Source organism: Poecilia reticulata, chromosome 2 (assembly GCF_904066995.2).
Source record: "Poecilia reticulata chromosome 2, P_reticulata-male-v2, whole genome shotgun sequence".
Taxonomy (NCBI): Eukaryota; Metazoa; Chordata; class Actinopteri; order Cyprinodontiformes; family Poeciliidae; genus Poecilia; species Poecilia reticulata.
In genome coordinates, this window is record NC_088831.1 from 38,969,111 (window position 1) to 38,995,786 (window position 26,676).

Below are 26,676 nucleotides of genomic sequence, written 5' to 3' on the forward strand. Positions count from 1 at the left end.
ACTTTTGGTCAGTGTGGTTAGTGTGCTGCTTTCTGATTTCCCCTGCAGATCAAATCTACCTTCAAGTTCTAAACACTTCACCTTCCTCTATGTCCAAAAAAGAAAAAAAAATCTATTGAGACACCCTGTCAGAGTGAACATTCAAAATGTAAAGGTTGGAGTGTTTGGAAAAACAGAAAAAGAGATTTGTAAATATGTATTGTTTTTCAATTTTCTCAGAATTTGAGTGTCTGTGTGTTTGCGTCTATCTGTCTGGACATCTGCATCTACCTGTGTGCTCATACGCATTTGATTATGTGTCTTTATGCAGCAATATGGACCGCATCCAGCTGCTAAGAAGAGAGTATCAGCAAGCGAGACGAGAAGGAATGGTGCCGCCGTATGAAGAACTGGACCTACGACGCAGAGGTCATGACCCCGACCCACACAGGGTACGTAGCACAATCACAACCTGACACTGACAAGTCGGGGAAAAAAAAATACACATAAAGTATTTAGAGATTATCTAAAACACAGTTTTGAAATTACATTTCTGTAAATCTTCTTTGGGATGTCTCCATCCCAGTTTCTGTGAGTGGCATGCAGTGTACTATCTTACTCCACTTCAGCCATCAGAGTGATCACCGGCTTTACGGCGTCTGCCAAGTGATCAAGGCCCTTTAGCTGTCAGAGTCAGGTGCTCTTTGATGCGAACGGCTCCTGTGGGTATTGGGCCGATCACACTGATATGATCCGCTTTTCTCTAAGAATGACACACAGAGAAGATAAGTAGAGGTTTGAGTCACTTGTCATCCCGGAGGAACTGTTTTTCAAATCACAGACTGATAATAACACATCCACACAAATCTACAGTCGACCTGAGTCACTCCTGGAAAAAAGTACATAAATAAAAAAATAAAATCTGTCTTTGATAAAGTAATATCGCTGCATTAATAAGTTGCCTCCCGCACTCACACCAGGTGTCATTAGGAAGCTAATGAAAAGACAAATCTTGGTAACTTTTTTCATAAAATCAAAATAAGCAATTATTGTTTGAAGGAAATGCATGTTGTAGAGAGGCAGAGATTCATTTAATGTCTGCGGTTTGAAGAAGCGAAGAATGAAAGTAATTACCTTCTGACCAATCAAATTTAATTCCTCCCCATGGAGCTACCGTTGGCTCTCTGTAACCAGCTGATATGGTATCACAGTGGAATCAGTAAAAGGAGTTTTTCAAGTCGGATCCTTCCTTTTTATTTCCACATGGTGTCAAACATTATTAATGGTTGGCTTAAAGATGAAAAACCTCATGCATTTGCACTCAGTGCTTTCATACCACCCGTGTTAAACAGAGTGTGTGCATAGTTGACGAAATACAAACCTTCTCATGAGAAAGAGGCTTGAGGTTGCACACATCTTAAGGCAGCTCAAGAACTTTAGAATAAGACAAGATTAATTTATCCAGCATGTTGTGTTACATGAACACAACTGGGCCCATTGCAAAGCCCTAGTGTTGATTAATCATTTAGTTTGATTGATTGCCCAGCCCTAAAAGGCACCATTTGTAATTAATGAGATTTTCATTATTTAAATGGGAAGCTTAGTTTTATCAGTTCTGCTTCTAAGCTCCCAGTTTGTATTGAGTTTTACTCAGGTGAGGCCTCTCTAGAATAACGAGGTGGTTGTGCATGCTTATGACCCTTGCTGTGTGTTATCTTACATTATGTAAATTACTTGTGAGTCTTGCTCTGAATATGGATACAGTTTGAGCTTGTAAATCAAGAAGTGCAGTTTATCCTGACAGTGTTGCTTTGAGAAACCCACATATTATGAGGTTAAATATTGTGATTAGCACTTAAAAAAATAAAAAAATTTCAAATGCTTGTCTATCCCAACCCCTTTAGGGACAAGAGTGTTTGGATGGATGGATGGATGGATGGATGGATGGATGGATGGATGGATGGATGGATGGATGGATGGATGGATGGATGGATGGATGGATGGATGGATGGATGGATGGATGGATGGATGGATGGATGGATGGATGGATGGATGGATGGATGGATGGGTGGATGGGAGTGTGTGAGCGTGCGCACGTACGTATGCATGTATGTTTGTATAAGTTCATTTCGGAAACTACCAGGTTACAGATGATTTTATTGTCCTGTCCAGTTCCCAGAAAGTTTCCCAGGATGTCTGTGAGGGTTACCTGTAGAGACATGTAAGTTTCAGGTATTATCCTTTCAGATTAAGGAAAGTAACGTTTAAATTACTTGGAGAAATACAGTTTGAAGTTTTACACTTGGTAAAAATAAAGGGGAAAAAAAATAGAACGGGAGAGCATAGGAGCAGCAGTTACCACTGCACCTAACAAGCCCATCTCATTAAGGATGATTGATTTAGTAATTAAACCAAAAGTGATTATTTACCTGACTGGCTTTCTGTGCGAAGGGAAGTGGGGAGAAACAATGGTTATGATAGTGAGCTGGTGGCAAGCTAATTCAATTTCACTTTTATTGGTTTGTTTGCTTCTCCTTAGGACCTTTTTATTTTTTGGAAAGGGTTTAGAGAATATTTATGAGGAGTTAAAGTGATGGAAAGTTATTCGCAGAGAGGGTGCACGAAAAAGGAAGAGATAAAGACCATCATAGAGAGAGTGTGAGGTCCTCCTATAACGTTGCCACGGTATATTGAATGTGTTTGCCTTTTTTCCCCCGTGGCTCCATTACCATTTCATTGATTCATGGTTATGGGTTAGCTGTCTCTGCTAGCAAAATTATGTTTGCCTAAAAACAATTATCAAGCAACAAAAGCCACACCACAACTTTGTTTCCAAGTGAGTGCATTCTGTGCTTGTGGGAGGATGTGTGTATTTTGGAAGACAACAACAGACTTTCTCCCTAAGGAGAGGGGAACTAAATCAACAGGGCGCTGTGCTGTTGTCACATACAGGCACTCTTACACACAATCCTACATAGAGGAGACTTTGTGGAAGCCAATTGTTGTTGTGGGCGGTGTGACACAGCTTTTAGTGAAGGATTTAATTATCTAGAACAGCTTTCATAGAGTTTTTAGACTAGAAACGTGCTTTAGACTTAGCTAGTTCATTTACAGTCATTTAAGTGCTAATCCCGTTTCATTGTGTGATTTTAAAAACATAAACAACTTGAAAGAATAAGAAGACGATGTAGTGCTTTGTGATGAGGATGTCATAGTAGTATATTACTTACACCCAAATTAGAGTTTTTTCTGGTAAAGGACTGAAATAATATGATTTGGAATACTTTCCAAAAAGTCTGAGAAGTAATTTTTACATTAATGTATTTTATTATACTGTCAGACAGTGGTGGGGACACTTCTGCTAATCCACTAGCTTGCTAATAGTTTAGCAAGCTAGTGGCAGCTTTCAGCTGTTTTGAAAGTATTTAGCGCACTTGGCTTCTTTCTAAAGCACTAATTTACTTGTATGTTTTGTAAACTATCAGTTGAACAAAGTACAGCATCTGTGTTGATGTTTATGTCATCAACTGTTAAGACTTCTTCAAATAGTTGTTTTATATTTATGCTCTTATTTTGAAGTGGGTAAAGATTGTTATGCAGCAGTTTCATTTCCTCTCTCCCCCTTGCCATATTTGTTTGTCTTCAAACAAGAAACATACAGGAACATAATACAAGATGTGGAGTGGAGAACAAGATATAAATGTAAATACATTATATATTATAGAATAAAGGATTCAACATGGTTGAATTTAGACCTTTACTATTAGCTTCTGCTGAATACTGTGTATGGCTTTAGGGTTAACGAAACTAGTTCATTATTTCTAGACCTGATACAAAGCATCTCTTTCCTGGGAATTATATAAGAACTTTACAATGTCACTGAGGGGGCCTTGAGTGTATGTTATCAGTAGATAACTCATGGTTCAAACACATGTTTCACAAGTCATGGAGGAGGTCAGTCCTCAGTCTGATGCATTTTCCTTCCCACGAAGCTGAAATGTAGCCTGGGTGGAACCTGACCTTGAATGAATGACTTGAGAGGTTGAGAAATTCCTCCTGAGAAACCCTCGAATGCCTATATCATGGCTTGCAATTTAGCCTCACTTTGCAGTTACTTTCAACAGCTCATGCTAGGTGATAAAAATATGCCTCCCCAAGCTCGACAGATGCTGGGGATTGTGCTGAATTTGACAAAATCCTATATTTTCTCTCCCTGCCTGTCAAACTCCACAGCAACTGAGCTCATTCAGTTTCTCTCTGATGACTCTATCCTCTTCGTCACAGTTGCTAGGCCAAGCAGTTCACACGCATTTGCCTTTCTAATGCTGTGTTTGTTGTGGCGTCTCAACAAGCTCTCCAGTGGTAAACTGTTCCCAAAGAAGCAGCATTGTGCTATAGCTAAAATTTAGCCTGGAAGTAGCTTTTATAACTTTGGTCTGCAAACTTTTTTAGGTATGTACAGTGGGAGATTTTGAAAAGGTTTTGCTGTCTTGAATTCAAGTTTTTTAAATCGAACTTGTAAAGCTGGAATTTATAAATACGTAAAACAGGTCATCGCTTTATAATTACTTTAAATAACAATGGACAACAGTGCTTTGTAATTCCACTTTTTAATACTTTTAGGCCAAAAAAATATTTTCTATATTTTATTCTCTCAAGTTGTGAAGTCAACATGTTTTAATTCACTTGCATTTTACCACCAACTCAAAAACAGCATGTTTGCAAACATTTTTTTTTTTTTCATCAGAAAATACTCAAAAAACTCAACATCAAAAACTATTGGCCACTTTTTAATGTTTGAATCAAAGCCAGAAAACAAAATCTATTGACATATTACATATAGCTCTCTTTATGTGACTTAATAAAACATCTGAATGGTTATTAATGAGTCAGCCATTCTCAAATGCTCTGTGTGCACCCATATTGTTGAGATGGACTGTATCTCACTCAGCAGCCCCTCCAGTTATGTAAAATATTCACATGAATGGATCTTTATTACTCTTCAATTTTTCTCTAAAATCCAATTTGCAAATGTGTCTTTGCCCTATTGGAATTATGTATGAACGTCTCCTCTGTGCCCATACAGAGGATCTTGTTTCACATCCTGTTGACCTCGACTGAATTCCCTCTACGTTCAGAACCTTGTCCGGTCCTCTCCTGTGTGTACACAACCTTGTGTACATGTTGTTTTGAGTCTGCTTCCTTGTTTTTATGACTTTACAGTTATGGAGACTTTCCATATGAAGGCTCATGGGATAGTTTCTTTTTGTTCAAGGTTTCAGTACCTTGAAATGGGTCCAACTTTTTCTAAAACCTTGCACCAGCAAGAAAGAGGTACACCATTGTGTGATTCACAACAAAATTAAGGAAAACCCCTGCACTCTGTTTTCATACGTATGCAAATTTGCATCATGCTTAAATATTCAATTCATAGAATTTCTTTGTTTAGAGAATTTCATTAACTCATCTGAGAACTAAAGGATTTTTACTGGACTCTGTTCCTGAAATTTTCGGCAGTATAAAGTTTCCATAAAGTTCATATGAGTAAAATCCCAATTTAACAGAAAATATGCCTTATCTTGATTGGAATATTTAAAACAAAGCTTGAGAGAAGCTTTAAATCAGACAGCACTGCTGTGGTATCGACACAGAGTGTTTGTATAGTGAAGACAAAGAGCCTTCTTGGGATGATAACACAATTTAGTGCCGTGATCTGTGTGTATGTGGGTACATTAGTCACGAGTATCAAACAACCAAGAGCCATGACTAACAATGAACACAGTTTTTCCACCACGCAGAAGCAGAATAACACACTATGAGCGCGATAATGTATCACTGTTTATTTTAAAGAGCAGGTCGGTGGTAACAGAGTTTACAGAGTTTATAAGACATTTCTAAAAGGATTCCTATGCAGTCTGGGAATGTCTTAAGACGTTTTGAGGTATGTAAGTAAGGAAAAATCCACTCATCTGTTAATCCATTCACTCCTTCATCTGCCCAATTATTTATTTATCTCGCTATCCAGCCGTTCGTATGTATGTCCATCCATCCAGCCATTTTTTCTTATTCATTATCAAAGTACCTGGTGTTTTCACAATTGATATTTGAAGCTAATACAATGCTAAAAGTATTTCATTCATGTCTATTTTTTTTTTCTACAACTACGTTAGTGCTTTTATGCAGCTGCCTTTCTCTGTCTAGCAAACAGATCTTTGAAACTAATGAGTCTTTTCTGGATAAATAAATGTTTAAATAAGTAAAGCAAATTAATACTGAACAGTTGTAATTAGAGCTGCACCATACAGTGGACACAGCAGTTAGAGACGACAATCTCCTGAGAATAACTGAAATCTGTGAATATTTGAGACCTTTTCATAAAACGCTTATCGCTCTGATTTAAAGGGGGGTATTATATCTTTTCTTGGCTCATAGTGACATTTTATACCACAATCAAGGAACCATGTTGTGTTCAGTAGTTATAAAAATCCTGTTTGTATCAAATTTGACTTTTAAGTCAATTATCAGTCTGACACTTGATAATTGGCCTCTGTCTCTTTAAAAAAGTCTTTCCGACACTAATTGCTGCTAATTGCTACTGCCACTAGTCTAGTGGAGCGGCGGTGGAGCTCGGCTGGGGACTCGAGCGCCAAGGCAGACATTTGGGTGAATACATGGCACATTGTGTGAGCTGGTGTTAAGGCCCCTGCAAATGAGTGGGAGTTTGAAAGGTTCCTCAAACATGCATGAATGAGTCAAAGCAACAATATGTATGTGTTTGGTGCAGTAACACTATATTATATGAAGCTCAAAAATGTGATTTTGCATTATGCAGACCTCTTTAATAGTAACAATGGAAACCCGAGCACTACCACGTAAGCTAACATCCATGGTCTTCCTTATCGTTGCTCTTGGGGGATACAGCCAATCAGCTGCAAGGGAAATAAATGGTGCTTCTTTATAAGCTGTTTGCAAACAAACTAAAACAGAAACCATGCTGTGATTTTTTTTTTCCCTTTCCTCATCTTATGTTTAAATTTCTTATCTTCAAGTAAATTATATCTGGACTCCTCCAGGTACATTTAAGTACCTCCTCACGTCTGTACCAAAAGTATGGATTAGTTTTCATCTGAGGAAGGATTGTGGAGACAGGAGACTGTTCTCCTTCAAAAACCAGCCTGTTGTTCCTAAATTTGTCTGCTGATGAATTATACTTTAAAATAAAACACAAGATCTCTGCATCTCTTAACATGTCTTTTGACTCTTATTTTACATTTGATTAATCCTTTAGAATTGAAGTTTGTGTGCTGGCGTACAAAGCCGTTATAACAATGTGCAGAATCTGAGCTTGCTGGCAGTGATGGACAGAATATGTGGGGCTGAATTTACAGCTGGTAGTTTTAGTTACAGGTTCTGCTTGAATAAAAACCCCTTTGTTAGAAAAATGCAATAAATTTGTTCCTTATGAATATGCCAAAGGCCTCTAAAACCATACATTTTCTCCTTGCAATGAAATGTGCATGCAGTTAGATTTAGTTCTCATGCTGGGAGCAAAAAATAACCATTTGACATCCCTGTTTTCACATACACATACACAGGTGCACACACAAAACCCTTTTTTCATGACCTCGCAGCAGTTCATGTGATTTCAGCCATTATAAAGCTGAAAATGCCAGGCTACCTTGGGTGTTTTATTGGTGGACAGGCAGGGGATTAAACCCCCAACTCTTTAACAGAAAGAGACTGTAGTAAACCTTCCAGCTGAGTGCGGCTGGATTAAGTGAGACATTTATGTTTCACATAAAACCTGTTTTTTAGCTCCCCCAAATATCCATGGTTTTCTCCATTACCTCCACTCTAATAGTTTTCCATCATATTCTGTTTAGTTCATGGTCTTCCAGCATTATTTCTTGTTGTTTCCCATTTCTTTCTCTTCAGCAAGAGGTTCATCCTTTTTTTTCATCATGTTTTTCCATTAAATATGGCATTGGGATTGAAAGGCTTTTGTTGTTTGCTTTAGAGGACTCATTTCATGTGTGTCCGTCATTTTATGCATACTTTATACTCTGAAGTACTCTGGCATTGCGGACGAGGGAGAACTGAACAGTGTCTGCAGTCAAGACCAGAACAAGGGAAAAACTACTAAAGAGAGAACAGCAGAGTTATATTCTCCAACTTTCCTCCACTGTTCCAAGCAAGGCTATATTTCTACTGTGTTATTAATGCCAGATCTGTGTGATCATAAATCTACTGGAAAATACTGTACCATTTACCCCATCACCAGACTGCACTGTTGGCAGCCGGCACATGCAGAGCTTGGAAAAAATTTTCACTATTGATGGTTTGCAGGAGAATTGTTTCAAAACGGCCTAATATGTAATTATTTTACTCGTGTTTGCATTAATAGTCTTACATACCCATACGCACATATTAAGTAATGAACAAAAGCAAAAGCAATGTTGAAAACAGTTTTCCTTTGCTCTATCTGAATGCAGCCTCTTTAAAATACACTGCCTTTTTTATACTAAGAAAGCCTTTTGTATAACGATTACATTAAGAATTACACTTTACGCAATTGTACAAATTGAATTCCTGGAGGAGAATCAATTTAATTTTGTCATGTGACAAGTCAGCATATTTCCAGAAACAGCAGAGTAAGGCTTGTAGTCCTGCGTTGGCTTCAGTGCATGCGAAAACTGAGTAAGTGCATAAAGGAAAAAATGCCTAACATGCATCAGTCAGACTTGTTTTCTGTTGAGTCGAGATAGAAATGGGTGAAAGACAAACACTAAGAAAAGAAAGACAACCTCAGTCAGATATGAGCATGCACTCTGTACCTGTTAATACCCTGTTTCATTTTCTCATGTTACAAAAACAAACTTCTATGTACTTATTTGGTCATTTTTGTGATAAAAGTAGAGTAAAGTGGAGGGAAAATGTTCAATGGTTTTCAAGATGTCTTACAAAAAAAACTCAGAAAAGTGTGAACTGGACACCTGGTGGGCTAGAAACCACAACAGTTAAAAACACAAATACTTGTGACACCCTTTAAAAGCCCTTATAATTGCTCATTTTACCTTAATATGTATCGACATGCCCAATGATAACAATCAAAGCACTACTGCAAAAGCTAACATTCACTGTCTTCCTTATTTCAGCCAATCAGTGCCAAGAAAAATAAATGGCGTTCCTTCATTGGCTGCTTTGTAAACATCAACTAATAGCGTGTCAAGCAGCATTGCACTTACATATATTTTCCCTTTAATGTTTTAGATATGCTCTGTGGGAAAATACATAAATTAGCAGCTTGTGAATAATTTGGAGTAATGTTACACAAAAAATCTGTGAATACTGGACCATGGACCTTACCAAGCTCCGCCCAGAAACGCCCCTTGAAAGTCTCACGTGAGTGCATGTCTCACAAACAAAGCCTCGCGGTGCTTATTTCTATGTGTAATTTCATTTCGACTGACTCTCTGCAGAGTATTTCTGAGTTGATTTGTGTAGCTTTTCTGCCGGATTTTCAAAAAATATCAGCCACGACAATGGACAGGGGAACCAACAAGTTCATGTCATCTTTTTTGGACGACATCAAGGTGTTTGAGCCTCCAAGATTGTGCGCGTCGCAGCTAAATGCTACCGGTCGATGAGGAACACAGCAGATCCTTATATAGTTTATCCATATATATTATATATATATGGATAAACTATATATATATATTTTATATATAGTTTATCCATATATATATATATATATATATATACACACACACATATATATATATATATATATATATATATATATATATATATATATATATATATATATATATGTATGATGTATAATTGGCCAGTGGCCAGTATGATAAAGCTTATGAAGAATGATAGGAATATTATGCAACAGTACAAGTAGGACAGAATCAAGAGACTCTGGGTTAATTGTAATTCTGGTTATCACTGTTTTAAAAAGCAGTTTTTCCATATATTGTGCAGCCTTTCAAGAAGACCAAGGAATACACCAGAACTATTAGAGAGAAAGTTGGGGTGAAGTTCAAAGCAAGATTAGTTTATAAAACAAGGTATTATAGGAACATACAGCCAGAACTGCAAAGGAATGGTTTAGATCACAGCATATTCATATCCAAGATTGCCTCAAAGTACGGACTTGAATAAAGCTGAAAATTTATTGCAAGGCTTACAAGCTGATGTATGTTGACATTCTCCATCCCATTTGACTGAGCCTGAGCTTTTTTTCAAAGAAAATTGAATAAAGAAAATAATATCCAATGTTGAAAGCTGGTAGAGACATGTCTTTAATGTCTTACAGCTGCAAATGTAGGTACAGGTGGTTCTTCAAAGTATTAAATTAAGGGGCACCCAAATATAAATGCCATACATTTTTTATTCTTATTTCATTTTTATTCCACTCTGTGTTGATCTATTGCATAGAATCCCATTAAAGTATACTGATGTTTGTAGTTATGATGTGACAAAATGTGAAAGAGTTCAAGGAGTGCAGCTTTAAAACAAAAACACTGAATAAAGTTTCAGTGAGACGTTCATGAATTTGCTCTTTGCAGTCAGAGAGCCCTCTGTGAGATCACACAGTTGATCCAAATACCGTTTATTATGTTGTCCTTATATGGACATGAAGACCATAGGAACAGTACAAATGTGCTGAATCAAATGGAACAGAAGGGAAACTGGGCAGATGTTCCAGACAGGGCAGCTGCAAAACACAAAAAATTGAAATAAAGAGAGAAACAAAAAGGGGCATCAGAAGTGAAGCATCAAAATGTAAAAAAAAATGGTCCCATACATTCATTCCTTAAGAAAATATTGTGTTTACTCTACAAACGGTCTAATATCGCTCTATGTTTATGTCAATGTACATGAAAAATAGACACGATGGCATCTGTGTGAGCCTACTGGACCAGTGTGAATTTTCTCAAACTAGCATTTACAGAGATATTTATGTTATACATCCACTCAGGATCTCAACCAGGGAAAAAGTACAGCACAGCCCTGTAAAGTTTCTCTGTCTGATCTTTCTACAAAAACATGGTCGTTCAACAAAACTGACATACTAGATCTTGGCAAATGTTTGCATTCCAGTAAGACACAAAACACAGAAACGTGGAGTCACAGTTCAGACTCAAATCCTGTCTGTAGTTAAAATTGAGAATTGCTCCTGACACATGATATTCATCCAATCTGTCTATGCTTGAGATGTTTTGGCAAGATTTATGGGTAAAAGTTGTAGTCTGTAGATATTCAAAGTAGACATACCGCAAAAGATTATTATTTTATCTGATAAAAAATGGTTCTGCAAAATACACTGTTGGTGTGTGACTACATATTCATATAAATGTTATTTTGCAAAGTAGAATTGCCCAAATTACAGGTCTCTAGATGTGAAAATAGAGTTTGACCACGTTGGCTAAGACTACCGCGTCGTTATTCCTCATTAGAACGGCAGTGCTCCAACTTGGTTGTAACACATTTGGTTCCACTGCTGCAATGCTGGAAAATTGTGGATAAGTTGATTGCTGAAAAACTAAAGGAGGTTATGAGCTTTCCAAACGGGAGCTAGATATAAAGTGTACATGTTCCTTGCCAAGGAGAAGCTCTGACATTCTAAACTCCACACTTTAAATTCTCAGTGTGATAGGTAAATGTGATCAGCAAAAAACACTTTGTGATTGTGGATATGAAATTATGTTCCTGGAGGTCATGCTGACTTCTGACTGAATTCTCTGAGATTTCATTGCTGCACCAAATGTGCCAAATTGAACAAAGTGTACAGAAACGCCCCTTACCTACATCAATTTGTACTGCACACAAGCAAATAATTTCCTCCTCCAAAGAAAGACTAAAGGGTCCAGCATGGTCAGACCCATGTCTAATTGTCAATGCACGGTCATGTGATTTTAAGATGTTTGTGTTGCTCAGACTTCTCATGGTCCACAAGACACACCCAAGCTTCTCCTCCCGCTGCAGTGTACGTCATAGTGTTTTGTAATGTGTGGGGTTTACAACAGGATAATAAATAAAAGCAATCATGGCAGAGAGGATTGACCATTACAAGTTCACAACTTCAGAGGAGGAAATAATTGATGAGCGAGTTTTATACTTCAGTACGTACTTCTTCATGCCCTCGAACAGTCGCTCCTCAAATTCTGCTCTCTGACTGACAACCTGACTGTCTGTGCACAGATAGTCTGAACAGCAGCTCAGTGCTGTTTTCCGCATAAATGCAGACACCCATTAAATTCAGACCAATCAAACAATTAGGGAACGAGGTTGCCAGTGGGTTGACAGGAACGGACGGACACCATGAGCGTGAGAATAAAATGACGCAGTTTTCATCATGCAGTTTGGCTCGTGGAAGTGCAGAAGGTTCCTCGGCTGCAGTAACATCATTAAGATGCCCACACATTTTTTTTTCCCAAAAAATTTGCCGCAATCCAGCACTTTCAAACAATCTCAGTGATCTAAGAGGCTGAGTGGAGGTCATAATATGGTGAAAAGCGGTTTCTTAAGTTGATTCTACAAGGAACTTCTGTGAGTCTCTCTTAAGTGATGGAAATACGTCTGCAGGTATGCATGCTCATTTTTAGTAAGGAGATATGTGTTGGCATTTCATAAAAAATTATCATGCCAAGGGAATAACCACTCTGAGTCAGGGTCTACCCTGCCAAGCCACACAACCTGCTTTTGGTTTTCTCTGGAAAAGTGTAGACAGAAACGTGGTGTCGGTGTAGATATTCTGACACACTAACACACACACTCATCACCTGACTCATGTGGTGTTAAAATACCCCTAATGATGTTTGACATTCTTCCTAAAAGTGTTGGTCAACTGTTTTTAAAAACATCTGCTATTAACGTGCGCATTTTTCTTAAAGCAGTTTATCAAGTGCTTAAAGTCAATTTGAACAGTATCAGTGTAGTCTAAATCACTTTAAAGTTGTGATCCTGTTTGGTTATCTGCAGTCCCATTGCCAAACATGGTGTGGAACCTTTTGTGCAATCTTTCATAGTAAATTGACTCAATATAGATATATCAGAATTAAGTTCTTTAGAGGGGTTCAGAGTATGTACTGCCAGCTGGATGGAACAAGGTGTAATGGTGTGTAGTATGAGGAAATGAAAGAACAATTTAAGGACAAAGCGAAGTCAAACTTGGAAAAATAAAATGGGAAGGAATGAAAAGAAATAGAAAAAGTTTAAGAATATCAAATAATCAAAATGTTGAACTCAGGGAGGCGAGAGCTGGTGAGATGCTGAGATAGATGAAATCAGGAAAAAGCAGATGGAGTGGAAAAAGTGAAATGGAAAGTGTAAATGAGCCAGATGGATTAGGGAAAGGAAAAAAAAAGACTAAAAAAGGGGGAGTTCTGCATTGGGTCATTATGGAGGAATGTTAATATGATTAGTGAATGACTGACCTCGCTGTCTGGAACTGGTGCCTGGTTGGTCTGATGACTGCTGAACGTCTGTTTCACACACACCCTAAAATACAAGGATGAATGCTTACATCAGACACATACACCAACGCAGATGCAACACACACAAGAATGAATTCATGCTCCCACGTTCACTGGAAAGCAGACAAAAAGGCAGAATGAGTCAACATGCCATAACTTATCTGTTTTTAAAAATTCCTAAACGTCTGACTCCAGGGTTTGGGTCAAGATCTACAAGTAATAATTAATCTTAACTAAATATGTTCTCAAATTACTACTTCTGTAATTTGTTACTAGAGTAAAAATACTGCTAATCTCTTTCTACATAAGAGATGCTATTGAACAAAATTTTGACATGAGTTTTATTTTTTTATTTGTATTTATTAAACTTAAAAACCTCAGTAAGTCTGCTGCACCAAAGAACTTGGAGTAGAAAAAAACACCTTGCCTAAAAGGAATAGTGTGTTATTCACTGACAAATGAACAAAGAAACACAATGACTTCGAGAGACAATAACTTAGGCATTGTATATTTGCCTAACTGAAACTACGATATAATCCTCAGACTTTGTTTTTAATTTACCTGTCGGAGGTATGGGCAGACATTTAAGAACTCCTCAGATGTCATGTGTACTGTGCTGTATATGTATATTATTAGACTTCATCTTGTACCCGAGGACATAACTGCAAAGATTCTTGGATTCATGTTTTAATTATATTCATCCAAACACCTAAGCTCTGCGTCTTCTTTCCAGGTTTAATCTGATCTATATTAAGATGACTTGTGGAAATATCACAATGTCCTTCCGTTTTATAACAAATGAATCAAGTTTAAAACTTGGTAAATACTTTGTACGGTAGTCTGCTATTTCCAGTTCAGTATTTATGTATTCATGTATTGGCAGGTTTTTCTGTGGAATGTAACTCCTACATCATTTGCAGACAACCCGTCTATTCGCATATTTCTTCATGAGTACAATTCTACTTTGCATGTTGGCTACTGTTTGCAAGTAAAGAACAGCCATTCATTTTATTTGCTGCTGATTGGCTGTTACACCAAGAGTGGAAATAAGGAAGGCTGTAGATATTGTCTTCTCTGGTAATGCCAAGAACATTTCCATTTCCAATACATATTAAGGTATAGTTAGTACTAAAATGGCCATTGTTCGGTATTCACAGATTTGAGTTGTAATCCCAAATCTTTACAAATATTGAGAGTCCACTGTAATTTAAATTAAAAAAATCCTGAGATTGATAAGGTGCACTGTGTTTATCATTGGTGGCCGCTGCACCATAGGCCAAACAGACAACAACTTGTGTTCGTTTCATCTATTGCCGAGTTTTGTTGTGGACACACTAGCTGTTGTTTCTCAAGTACGTGTACATGAGAACACACTGTATACAGCTGTTTATGTATGAGTAAGCAAAGATAAAGTGTGTTTGTGTGTACTTAGAGATTGTGTGTGCACCTCTTGAGGTTCTGGGAAAAAAAAACTTCTTATGCTGAAATAAGGTGAGTCATCTGATAAGAACTGCTGAGGGAGAGAGGGGAGGAAAACAGTTGGTGAAGGGAGTGTAGGGAAACCTTTTTAAAAGTCACTGAGTTGCACAATATGAGGAGATTTAAGAAACTCAGGAGATGTAAGGCGAGGCACAGAAAAAGATTGTTGGCTTAAAGTCTTTGCTGAAGAAAGTGCTGCAAGGCTCAGGGGAGTAAAATCTTTAGGAACAGCTGGAACACCAACATAGTCATTTAGGTTTTTGGTGAAGTAGTTAAAAGTGTAGTTAATCCTTTTTATAAGCTGTACCATTTAAGGTACATACAGTATGAGTAGTCCTAAATGTATGATTCAAATTGATAAGGACATTTTTAAAAATCCCGATTGCCAATAAAACTTAATTGTAAAGCTAATAAAAACCCTGAAATTAGACATTACGTAAAATCAATATTTTTAATACAGAAATGTGGTCCAACTAAAACTATTTTCATGTACTATATATTCACTTATGTTTTTTTGGGGTTTTTTTTGCATTGTGGCATGGCACCTGTCTCCACCTCTTTTGCACTGTTGATCTCTCTCATCGTCCTCTCAATGATACTTTTTTCATTAATATTAAAAAGAAAATAGCCATAATTTTTGCAGTTTTTACAAGAAAAAAATTATGTGTATTTTTTTTTTTACAAACAGCTCAAAGCCAATAATTGATGCTTGGCACAAGCTGGTACCTAACCATCTGAATCTGCGTTACCTGGGCAACAAGCAGATTTGTTGGATGCAGAGCTCGGTAATCTTGAAGACCGGTCCACTGACTTTTTATGCAAAGCAGCAAAACTTTCACTCATCAACAGCAATGCAGTCCCATCCATTCACCTACCTGTTGCTACTCCCTGCTGGTCACCTGGATGAAAATAGTCTCTTCCACTTTCCCATGTTTACAAGAAAGAAAGTTATATCGTTGCTGTTATAGTTTTGCTACACATAACAAGATGAGTTAACTTCATTCATCTCAGATTCACATCAAGATGAAATGGTTAGAGTCTGCTGACGTCATTAACCAGCAGACATTACGCTGGATTTGTTGGTGGTGTTTGTGTGAAAAATAAAGAAGCAAGTGTACAGTTGAAATGCTGGGAAGTTTCTGCTCCAGATCATCAGTAAAACTAATTATCTGTCCATCTGTTTCATTTTCCTAAAACTATTATTCTTTATATCAGTAAAATTATAACTTTTCTCAAATACAATTTTTTATGATGTAGCATGAACACCATTTTATAAAATCTTTTTTAATAGTGAAATTATCCCTTTGTCCTTTTTAAGCTCAGATAAGATGGTACTGGAAGTTCTGCTTTATCTGGCATTTCATAATAAAACCTAAACTGAAAATGAAACCCTAGTGGCTTGGTCTTGCTTCTTCAGAATGACAACATTTAAGTGGTGCAAAGTCAACTGAGAACTCTTTAGCTTAAATTTATATGCACATATGACTCTTCTATTAAATATGATATGTTGTGGTTTAGCCATTTGGATTTTTATCTTTTTTTTACCATTGATGTCATTCAGCCATTGTTTTTTTTTTTTTTTAAAAAAGGAGAGATTTGTTTCCAACTGCTAACTCAAACGCATCCAGCCTCTTCATTGAAGATGTCTCAATAATGTTTGGGAGTTACAGCCAAGTCCGCCACGCTGCCTTTCTCGCTCACACACACACACACACGCACACGCAAACAGACTTCTACCCGCAGCCCCCTCCTTTCCTCTCTGTCCTCCCATCTGTGGGTTCAGATGAACAGAAGTCTCCTGGGGCTTTTCATTGGCTGAGCTCCACGCTAAGAGGCGAGCTAATTGGCCAGCTGGGGCCCGGACGGTTGTTGGAGACAGGGCATTGGCCAGAAGTAGGGTCAAGTGACGAGTCATTGGTCAGATCGGGTTAGTAACCTGGCAACATTTTAGGCTCTCTCCCTTGAGAAACTCCTGGTGAGCGATTAAAAAAAAATTTCAAGAACTCTTGACCATAATTTGGTAACAGCTTTCTATTAAGAATTATTCATTTGCAGCATTTCGGTAATATAAAAATGTGTGTGCATGTTGCAAGTCCTTGCAGTTTTTGTGTGAATTTGCAAATAACCCTCAATGATGAGGTTCCTAATTGTTGGAAGGACTCAATCACCTTCATCTTCACCAGATTATTAATCCAAACAGCCCAGTTATCACTGCCAACTGGTTACCATGGCAAGCACAAGTGAATGGATGTAGATTTTTTTTTTCTCCTCTTTCTTTTTGTTAGTCTTTTAGCAAGCTGGGGAAAAAGACATCAGTTTTATTAGCTTTCATTAACCATTTAAATTTATGTTTTTACTAGAGGCCCAGGCCTCCAATAGTCTTTTCTTCCACATTTACAGTTTGTCACCTCAAGCTTCCCCTTTTATGTCCTAGAAAAAGTTTCATTTATATACACTGAAAAACAGGAATAAATTCAAAAGATCTGCAAAAATATAATCTGTGGCCTCTGTCCAATGTCAGACTGCAGTTTAGAAGAACAGCATTTTGCCACGGCAGCACCATCACAGTTATACTACTATTATTTATTTCACAATTGATTGTCCTTGTGAGATGCACATTTCTATGCTCAATAAATCAATAAAGTTATGGTCATTCAGAATGACTTATAAACTTAAAAAAGACTTATGTCACATCAAATTTTTGGACAACTTTTCTCATCCAAAGAAGCATTTTTCCTTTTTATTTTGTACAGTGGAAACCAAAATTGTACATACACCAAATAAAACACAAACACACACTTTTTTTTCTCTTTGTCTGATGTTAAATCAGGCCAATCTGCTCTTGTTTTAGGTTAGTTAGAATTACCAATATTATCTCTATTTACTAAATGCCACAGTGACATCAGGAATATGTCAGATGTATTTCAGTGTCAAAATTCAGTCTTGCATACATTTTCTCAGTAATTGGTAGGATTATGAACTGCATGACTTGATTCAAATGTGTTAGGTTTCCTTCCACAAGCTTCTCACAAAAGTTTGCGGAGTTCTGGGTCATTCTTTCTTATAAAACTGTTGAGTCATGTTTCACTTCCACAGGCTTTTTTACATCTACCCACTAATTCTGTATAGGACTGGGCCCAGGGCTTTGTGATGAATTAGAATTCAAAAGCACAAAACCTTGTTTACTTTGTCACAGGGCATTTTATTTGATCTAGGTTTTATTAGAAACCTTTATGTGGTAAAGTTCAGTAAATTTTAGTACTTAGGATTTTTCCAACGTGTTCAAGGGGTTTGACGTTATAAAGCCTTGCTGAGTCCAAAATGTTCTTTTTTTCCTGGTTTTATTTTGGTGTTGCATTTGTTTGCAGAACCACTTTGGATTCACTGAATGACTGCTCAGGCCTCTAGTAAAGTTTTTTTCCCCCCCTAAAAGTACCTCATTGTTGCAAAATGACGCGCTAGAAGTAACTTAATGTTGTTTTCTGCTGCCTAAGCGAACCATACAAAAACAAACAACTCTGACCTTTTGCACAACTTAAACCTCTTTATCAATTTCATGACTTCAGAACAATAGTACTTTTTTACTTTTACCCTCTTCCTGTCCTTCATAGTGGGTTAATATTGATCCGCTTCCAACTTTTCTGTTATTAAGTAGTGGAGAGGGAGCTAATCCAAAGGAAATGAGAGGTGAAGGTTAGTCACCAAGGATTAGTCTGGTCCCAGGACATCAAACGTTCCATTCCCACCCAGGAGATAATCATAGCCACTTTGGCCAGGAAATTAAGTGGCTGCCTTCTGGAGGGTTTCCTAATCCCTGTCCTGTTCTCCTCTTACATTTTTCTTTCTTTCCCAACCTTGGTGCTTTTTTCTAGGCCCGTTCAGCTTTTTTGGCCAACCTAACCTTTGACCCCACCTGGACCAGAGCTAAACCCTTGCCACGGTCAATCTGCAGCATATTGCTTATGTCTGCAAAAAAATGCCTGTCTTCATTTCTTGGGTGATTTTTGATGGATGACTTTATCTTTTTCTTTTGAAAGTAATAGCTGATGCTTCGGCCAAGCGCAGTGTTTATGATCGATTGAAAACTGTGCAGGGATGTGTTTTTATTCAGGTACAACCTTAACTATTTAACCTTCAGTGAGTAGTAGGATTGATACCAAAATGCACATGTTTTTCTTTTACATAAATATATGTAGTTCAACACAACTAATATAACCCATAAGTTTCTACAAATCCAATTCAAAAGTTCTTCAATCTTTTCATGACAAGCGTCTTTTGGACTTTGTGGTCAAAGTTACAGAAAATTACCATTTTGATGGTGTAATGTTCACTAAACACGATGCCAGAAAAAGCCATTGGGTCACAGGATTTTTTCCTGTGTAAGTAACTCTCCCTTACCTGTTTCTGTATACTGTTGGTCTGCTAACTGAAAGACAGCTACTAGACTGTTTTTTTTCCTGCATTTAACAAAAAATGATTTGACTGTGGTAATATTTCAAGTGTCCTAAAACACAGTCATGGTGTGGAAACTAAAAGAGTGTTAGTTCATCGGTCTTGAGGTGACATTGTTATAAAATAAAGCGGGTGATCTATTAGCTGAATGACTTGTTTATTGTTTTTTACTTTTTTTTCTATTTAATACCATTTTACTCATACTATGAGAATCTCAAACAACTCGTGCCATGTTCTTAGTTTAGCATCTTTTTGGTGTTTTGACCTTCTGGAAATATGATGAATTGCCAGATTCTTCTGGTAGTGTTCCTGTGGAACCTCATGTTCTTAGGTTTACATGGTCCAACCAGCACATTAGTGGCATCCATGCTTCATGATGGATGACATGTCATTTTCCCTCAGGATTTCCTGATACTTGATTAAATTGAGGTTTCCACTGCCAGAGGAAGCAAGCATTTCCAGAGCATCACTGAGCTTCTTTCTAGGCATGATGTTCTTTACAGCTTATTCTTTATCCTTCCTCTTTCAGACACACCACTGATCAATAGATCCAAAAAGTTTCAGTAAGGAATCATAAAACCTCTATGGCTTATTTATGTACTGGAGAAAAACAAATTGGAGTGCAGACATGGAGCCTTTCAGCTTTTAGTAGGTGTCTTACTATGAAAACTGAGAACTCTGTGGTTGCTTCCATAAAGACTTTCTGCAGTTCTTTTGCCATCAGTTGAGGATTTTCAACCACCTGCCTCTAAGGAATCTGGTGGACATTGTTGGTAGCCTCTTTTGTTTTATTTCGTCAGGTCAGCATACTTTAGACTTCTGAACATTGATTCCTGCTGTATTTTTAGAAATATTTACTCCCTTTTCTACAATGTTTTAATTGTTTTCTTTGTGCAAAGAAGTGTTTTATTTTTTCTGAAGGTTTTGGACATTGAATTAGTGACACGCAAAGTTATTGCTAAGAGTCCTGGTATCTGAGGTGTTCTAACTTAAGCACTCCTGAACCAATTAATGAAACCCATTGTTAGTTGCTTCAAGTGCCTAATGCCTGATTTGGGTAAAATACTTATATAATATTAGTTCTATTTAGATATTTAAACTGCTTTTGTGTTTGATCTTCTGTTCAAATAACTGAAACGTTTTGAATTTCACCAAAAATAAATGATTAAATTATATTTTTATGGAAAATTGGTATTCATCACATTTTCTAAAGATAACTCTTGAAATATGTAAAGCATGCATTTCATTATGGTTAGATGCCAGGAATCATCTTTTCAATTTCTGGGAAGTTTAAAAGTTGGCTCTTACCAGAGGAGGTTTCTTAGGGGTCATTAAAAGTAGGCCAGGAAGGGCTTAAGGTTTAGAGATTCCCTATTTGTCTGCATCTCCTCTCTGGTAGGAACCACAGTAAGAACAAATCACTGCCGGTGCCTCGTGTATGCGCCGCTTTATGTGTTTATATCTGGCAATGTACTCAGGTCCACATGGTAAATGAAAGCGGAGCATAGCAAAGGGATTTTTTTCTCACTCTTTGCCTGCCATGTCATCGAGTACAAAAGAAAATGCAGCTTCCATTTTCCACACTTCTTAGTCCCCTTTTTCTCTTTATTTCTGCTGTCATCTTTTCTCGGATGAAAGCAGCATATAGGCAGATGTTAATCATTTGGTGGCTCTATGTTATTACATCACTTCATCTCTGCAAAATGTAAAACGCTAGCAATTTTATGTAAAGATTAAAAGATCTGAGTTTGAGATAAAAAATCGTTTTCCCCCATCATATAAAATTTTATCTTTCATTTCATTTAGCACATTTCTCACTGCTAATTAGTTATTTTGATATCCATTTTCTTTAATAAAATGATCTTTTGAACAGCACAGAAAGAAGTCGATTTGTAAAGACTGGCATCATAAACTGGTAAGGAGAAAATGTTTATACAATCGTTCATACAATCGTTTATACAATCACAATCGTTCCCAATTTACGCACTTTTTTTGGGAAATAATAATTTACAAGTTAATATTGCTGCCTAAACTGATCTATACTTATTGACACTGCTGTTAAAGATGTATGAAAAATGTTAAAGCGTATTCTTCCTTGTTTGTAGGAGCATAGTCTCTCTGAAATGCTTAATTTTTATTTTCAGTAGATTTATTTGTAGAGAACCCTGACATTTTATATTTCATAAATATTATTGTCACTTTTTAATCAATGTATATTTCACATTGTCATCTTGACCAGGGTTTAACCACTAATTATTATTCCAAAATTTTCTGTTTCCTGGTAGAATACATGTGAAAGTCCATTTTAAGTTAGGAAATCCCAAAAAGGGCTATTTGCTTAAACACGTCAATTTAAGAGTAATAATTAAGAGGTTTGCTTTTACATCTGTACATATATACTACGATGCTTGGCTGTTGATCATTTGACTTTGATGTCATTTTAAGTGAAAAATAAATACATTTTTCAGTTAAAATATACTCATTTATAACTGAAAATCTTAAAAATAAGTATAAACATTATGTGGTGCATGTGATTAGATGAGTATCCTCCTCCATCTTGCCACCAGCCTTAGTGAGGTTTGATGGTAAGAAAGCAAAAATAAAATCTCCGAAGTTCATTGTTTTAGAACTGCAGCAAAATATGTCATCTTGTCTCCTTGACAACCATTAGATGCTTTCTGTTGTATCTGCTTATTTAGTAGATTCAAACAAGGGGTGATTTTTATTTTTCCAATAACTTATGAAATATCAAAGCATCTTACATTTTTTTACATATCTTAATCAGGCTGGTGTACATGTTGTGTATTAATTTCAAACTTTAATGGATGAAACATCTTTTATTCATCTTTTAGTATCTTTTATTCACCACCACCATCCTATTTGTGGGATTTTTCGATGGACAGCTTGAGAAATAACACTTTTTCAAATGTCAAAATATTGTGATTTTGCAATACTACTCATTGTGAATACTTTGACAAGTTTTTAATTTGTTAAACTTATTATGGATAAAAACAGTGATACTGTTTACATTTGGAGTTTAACTAGAGTTCAAGCATATATTTTAGCTTGGTTGGAAATGTGGAAAATCTAATCGGAGTTGAAATACCTCAACTTGCTGCTGTGACTCCCGAATCCCCCCAATGTAGTATAATAAAATGATATTTCTGTTCTATTCTATAGACAGAACAAACACAAGACAGACAGAGCTGGGTGAGGGGCAGGGGAGCACAGAAAAGGTTAAAAAGAAATAAAAACTGAATCTGGGAAATGTGAACTGAGGAGACAGCGGCACTGGAGAGGTCAAGACTTTCATAAAATTAAATGGAATAAAAAATATATGAGGAAGGCACAAAAGTCTCCCCAGCCATCATCAACCCCTGACTGGAGCCAATCGTCAGAGAGACGAACTGAGTTTGTGTGAGAGGCGGAAGGAAAGAGTGCCACTTTCATCCTATTACAGCTCCATCTAACCTTCCACTGAAGCCACCTGCTCCCACTGTCACACAGTCATAATCTCAAACTCACATGCACGTGCCCACACACACACACACGCACACACACACTCATGCATCTCACATTTGAAGTCTCATATCCAGACTGTACGTTGAAACACATTCCCCGGTGCCAAACGGTATAGCTGTTGCTGAGCAATGTAATTTCGGTCTTAATACCGCACTGAGATATCATAGAGTATTAGATAAATAAATATAAAAATCCTGAAATTCTAAAGCAGCTGTGCTTCTCCCTCTTAAGCCACTGATACAATGGAAACTGAAAAACAGGTTGAAATTCAGCCTTCCTTCATCTTTTCTATTTCTCAGCCCTCTCTCCCATTATGTCTTGTCAGGTAATTGTCTCCCCTTTAACCTGTACCTCCTTTGATTCTCCTATGCTTCTGTCTCTGTGACTTCCTTGGAATTCACCTGCCTTTGTTCCGGCTAATCCTCAAAGGAGGAACTTTTTTTAAGTCTGGAAGTTTGGGGGTAGAAAGGAGGCACATATGGGAAGTGTGGGGAGGGGAGAGGTACAGGGACATACTATCAGGTTGGCAGGGAGGAAGTGTGGGGGGCTTGGCTTATAGGAATCCAAATTATCTTCCTGCACTTTTCTAGCTCGCTTTCTCTTCATTTTCCTCCCTTTTCCTTTTGTACGTGGCATCACCCGCGAGTCTCTCCTTCACTCCGTTTCGCTCGTCTTATCAGCTCCCCACCTTGCACTTTCAAGGACGAGCTTAACTGTTAAGAACACTAAGGACTGGATAAACCTGTGTGTGTGTGCGTGTGTGTGAGTGTCTGTTGGTTTTTAACTTGCGCTGTTTTTGTGCTATTAATTTCCCGTTGCGTCTGTGTCATTGAATAGTAGGCATTAAATATGGTGTGCCTTCACATGTGTGTTCTCTTCTTGTCTGTGTGTGCTTTGTGTGTGTGCTTTCCAGGGCTTTGCAGCAGAAACTAATCCTATCCTCTCTTCTATCGCCTTACTGTACCTTCACTCTTACTATCATTTATTTAACCCCGTCTCGTTTCTCACTCAATTTTTTTCTTAGAATGCCTTGCAAAACTATTCACACCCTTGAACTTTGAACTTGAACCTCTTTTGGCATGTCACAATGGCAAACCATAATTGATTTTATTCTGATTTTGTTACAGACTAACACAAAACAATGCATTTTTTTAAAATCATTTTACAAATAAAACATTGAAAATTAACTTTATCCCAGAACCCTTGAATAAAATTGTCGACAGTATAGTACGCTCATTAGTTCATCGAGTCCAGTTTTGTGTAAGATCAACGTTGCCATGGTGTTAACTACTGAACCATGGATGGAGTCAATACAAAAACACATCACACTTTAGATTTTTTTGTGTAAACTCCTTGGGAAACTACTGATCTTTAAAGTACCACAGTTAAGCTCTACTTTGTGTTGGTCTACCACATAAAATCCCAATAAAATAAATCATTTGTTTATAATGTGGCAAAATGTGAAAAAGTTCAAAAGAGGGAAAAACTCTCGCAAAGTGTATAATCTTTTGTTCCCAAACCTTTTCTTCTCCATAAATGATTTTACGCAAATAACTACTACAATCTTAAAATAGATTACCGGAAACATTGGAAATTGCATTTATTATTCACTATGCTTGTTATAAAAAGGTTTAAATAATTTCAACCGATTTTTTACTTAAGATAAAAAGTGTGGCTTCCACCATGAAAACTATTTGGACCAATTAAGCCTAACCTCTTTTAATTTGAACTCATAAAACTTCCTCTAATATTTCATTCAGTTTAGGAAAAGAATGAAAAATGTTTGCTATTGCTGTCAGTTGAACCCTTGTGGGGAATAAATAACCAGAGGCAATTACAGGCCTTTGTGTTGTTCATTTGTGGTAGGCCATCAAAGCAGATCTGGTTTCAGGATATGAAAACACACTTCTCAGGTTTCCCAAAGAAGTATCACTTTACGGTTTTTCATACAACTGTTTTACACACTCGCAGACAGAAGTCTCACATAAGGACTTCCGTCCGTAGCAACGGAAAAAAATTTTTTAGTTTCCATAGTTTTTTTACAGAGGGTTTTTTTTACCATTTGATAAAAATTTTGACCAAAGAGCATGAGCAGGACAGGAGTTGACAGTGAATTAGATCTCATTGTTATTTATACTATGTAGTAGAAAACCATGTTTTTTTAGAAGGTAATCAGTAAAAAAAAAATGGAGAGGTTTTATATTCGAGAAATGTTGGTTTTGAAAATTATATGAAATATTTTATTAGGTCTTTTCACAATTTGAGACCCGTAGAACCTTTTCAGGAATCTTTTTACATGCAGTATCAGTATTATCAAAATATTTTGATCTTTGAAGTGTCTCAAGTTGGACATTTTTGAAACATGTCAGATAATGTATTCAGCTGCTACAAATTTGTATTGCTTTAATAGTGGTTGTTGCATTAACCTCTGACCTTTGCATATTTTATACTAGCAAACAAATTGTCAAACTGTGCATTTTGCCACTTTCATTATGTTTTAAATGCAGTGGTGGGAAGTAACGAAGTACAAGTACGTCGTTACTGTACTTAAGTACAATTTTCGTGTATCTGTACTTTACTTAAGTAGATTTAATAATGGATACTTTCTACTTTTACTTCACTACATTTTACAGTAAGTATCTGTACTTTCTACTTCACTACATTTCTAGAAAACCATCGCATTACTCATTACATCCAAGTCGCATTGAGCTTTTTTTCCGTTAAAATGTGAAGTTCAGGGATTTAAGGTGGCGCTGTAAAATCCAAGCAATAACGTGACCGTCTGTTGTCACCCATCGGCTCCCCCTTTACTCGCACGCGGAGCTCCAAGACATGCGCAGTGGTTTCCTCTGAGCGTCAGTAATATAATAGCGCTGCATAAATTATAAGATATAGCGACATGTAAAATCAGCAGCGCTTCGCTTTCACAGACGGTGGGGACTTTGTCCAATTTTTAACGTCACTTGGAAGGAAAGCTTAAAGAAAGGTAAGATCCGTGGACGTGATGCTAGCAAAGCTAGCTGTATTTACTGAAACACATGTTGCATCTGCGATGAAAAAAAGTTGTCACTCATGTGCTGAATTACAGTGTGTAGGTGTTGACTGAGGTGTTGCATATATGGGACAACGCTGTGACCAAAGTGCAATATAGTAATATGACATTCATGGATGATCCGATTCTTCTGGACGGATCTTGACCAAGTCCTATAGTGCTGAAGCCTCACTGAGAGCCGTTCTTTGTTCTTGTAATGCTCTGCGTACACTGCAGTAGCTATTTTATTTCATTAAAATATCTTTATATTTAATTGGTGAATAAATAAAACAAGAACGTAAGAACACAGAGCATGCTCATTGCTCTTTGTTTTCGTCACCTGTCATGGTGGCAGACGTTGCAGCAGGAGGGAGGATGAGAACAGTCATGGTGCTCCTCCTGCTTGGTTACTTCTTGCTTATTGGGCCTTGGACAGTGTTCATAGTTGAGCGTTGTTAATTGCTATGTTTAATGGTGCAATTTCTGACATTGGCAATATGGGCAACCGCCCAGGGTGTTATTTTTTTAGGGATGGCAGGAGACCTCTGTGTATTGTGGCACAGAGATGAAAGCAAAACAGAATGAAGAAGAGTTTGAATTGTCACTGGTTACATTTATTTCAGCTCTAAGTATTTAATATCTAGGTGTTTTTATGGGAAAGTGAATCTTTCAGATCAATTTGAGAAGCAATTTTGATAGGTGCACTTAATTTTATTGTCATGTAGT

The 26,676-nt window shown here is 37.1% G+C and overlaps 1 protein-coding gene across 4 annotated transcripts in view; it reads left to right on the plus strand.

The window, feature by feature from the left end:
- The window catches only part of LOC103460460 (partitioning defective 3 homolog B-like), a 213,536-nt gene that overhangs the window by 149,578 nt on the left and 37,282 nt on the right, over positions 1-26,676 (plus strand). For all 4 annotated transcript variants that reach the window (XM_008402636.3, XM_008402652.3, XM_008402642.3 and 1 more), the window contains one exon: positions 311-431. In XM_008402636.3, the coding sequence (XP_008400858.2) occupies positions 311-431 (121 nt within the window). The remainder of the gene's footprint in view (positions 1-310; positions 432-26,676) is intronic.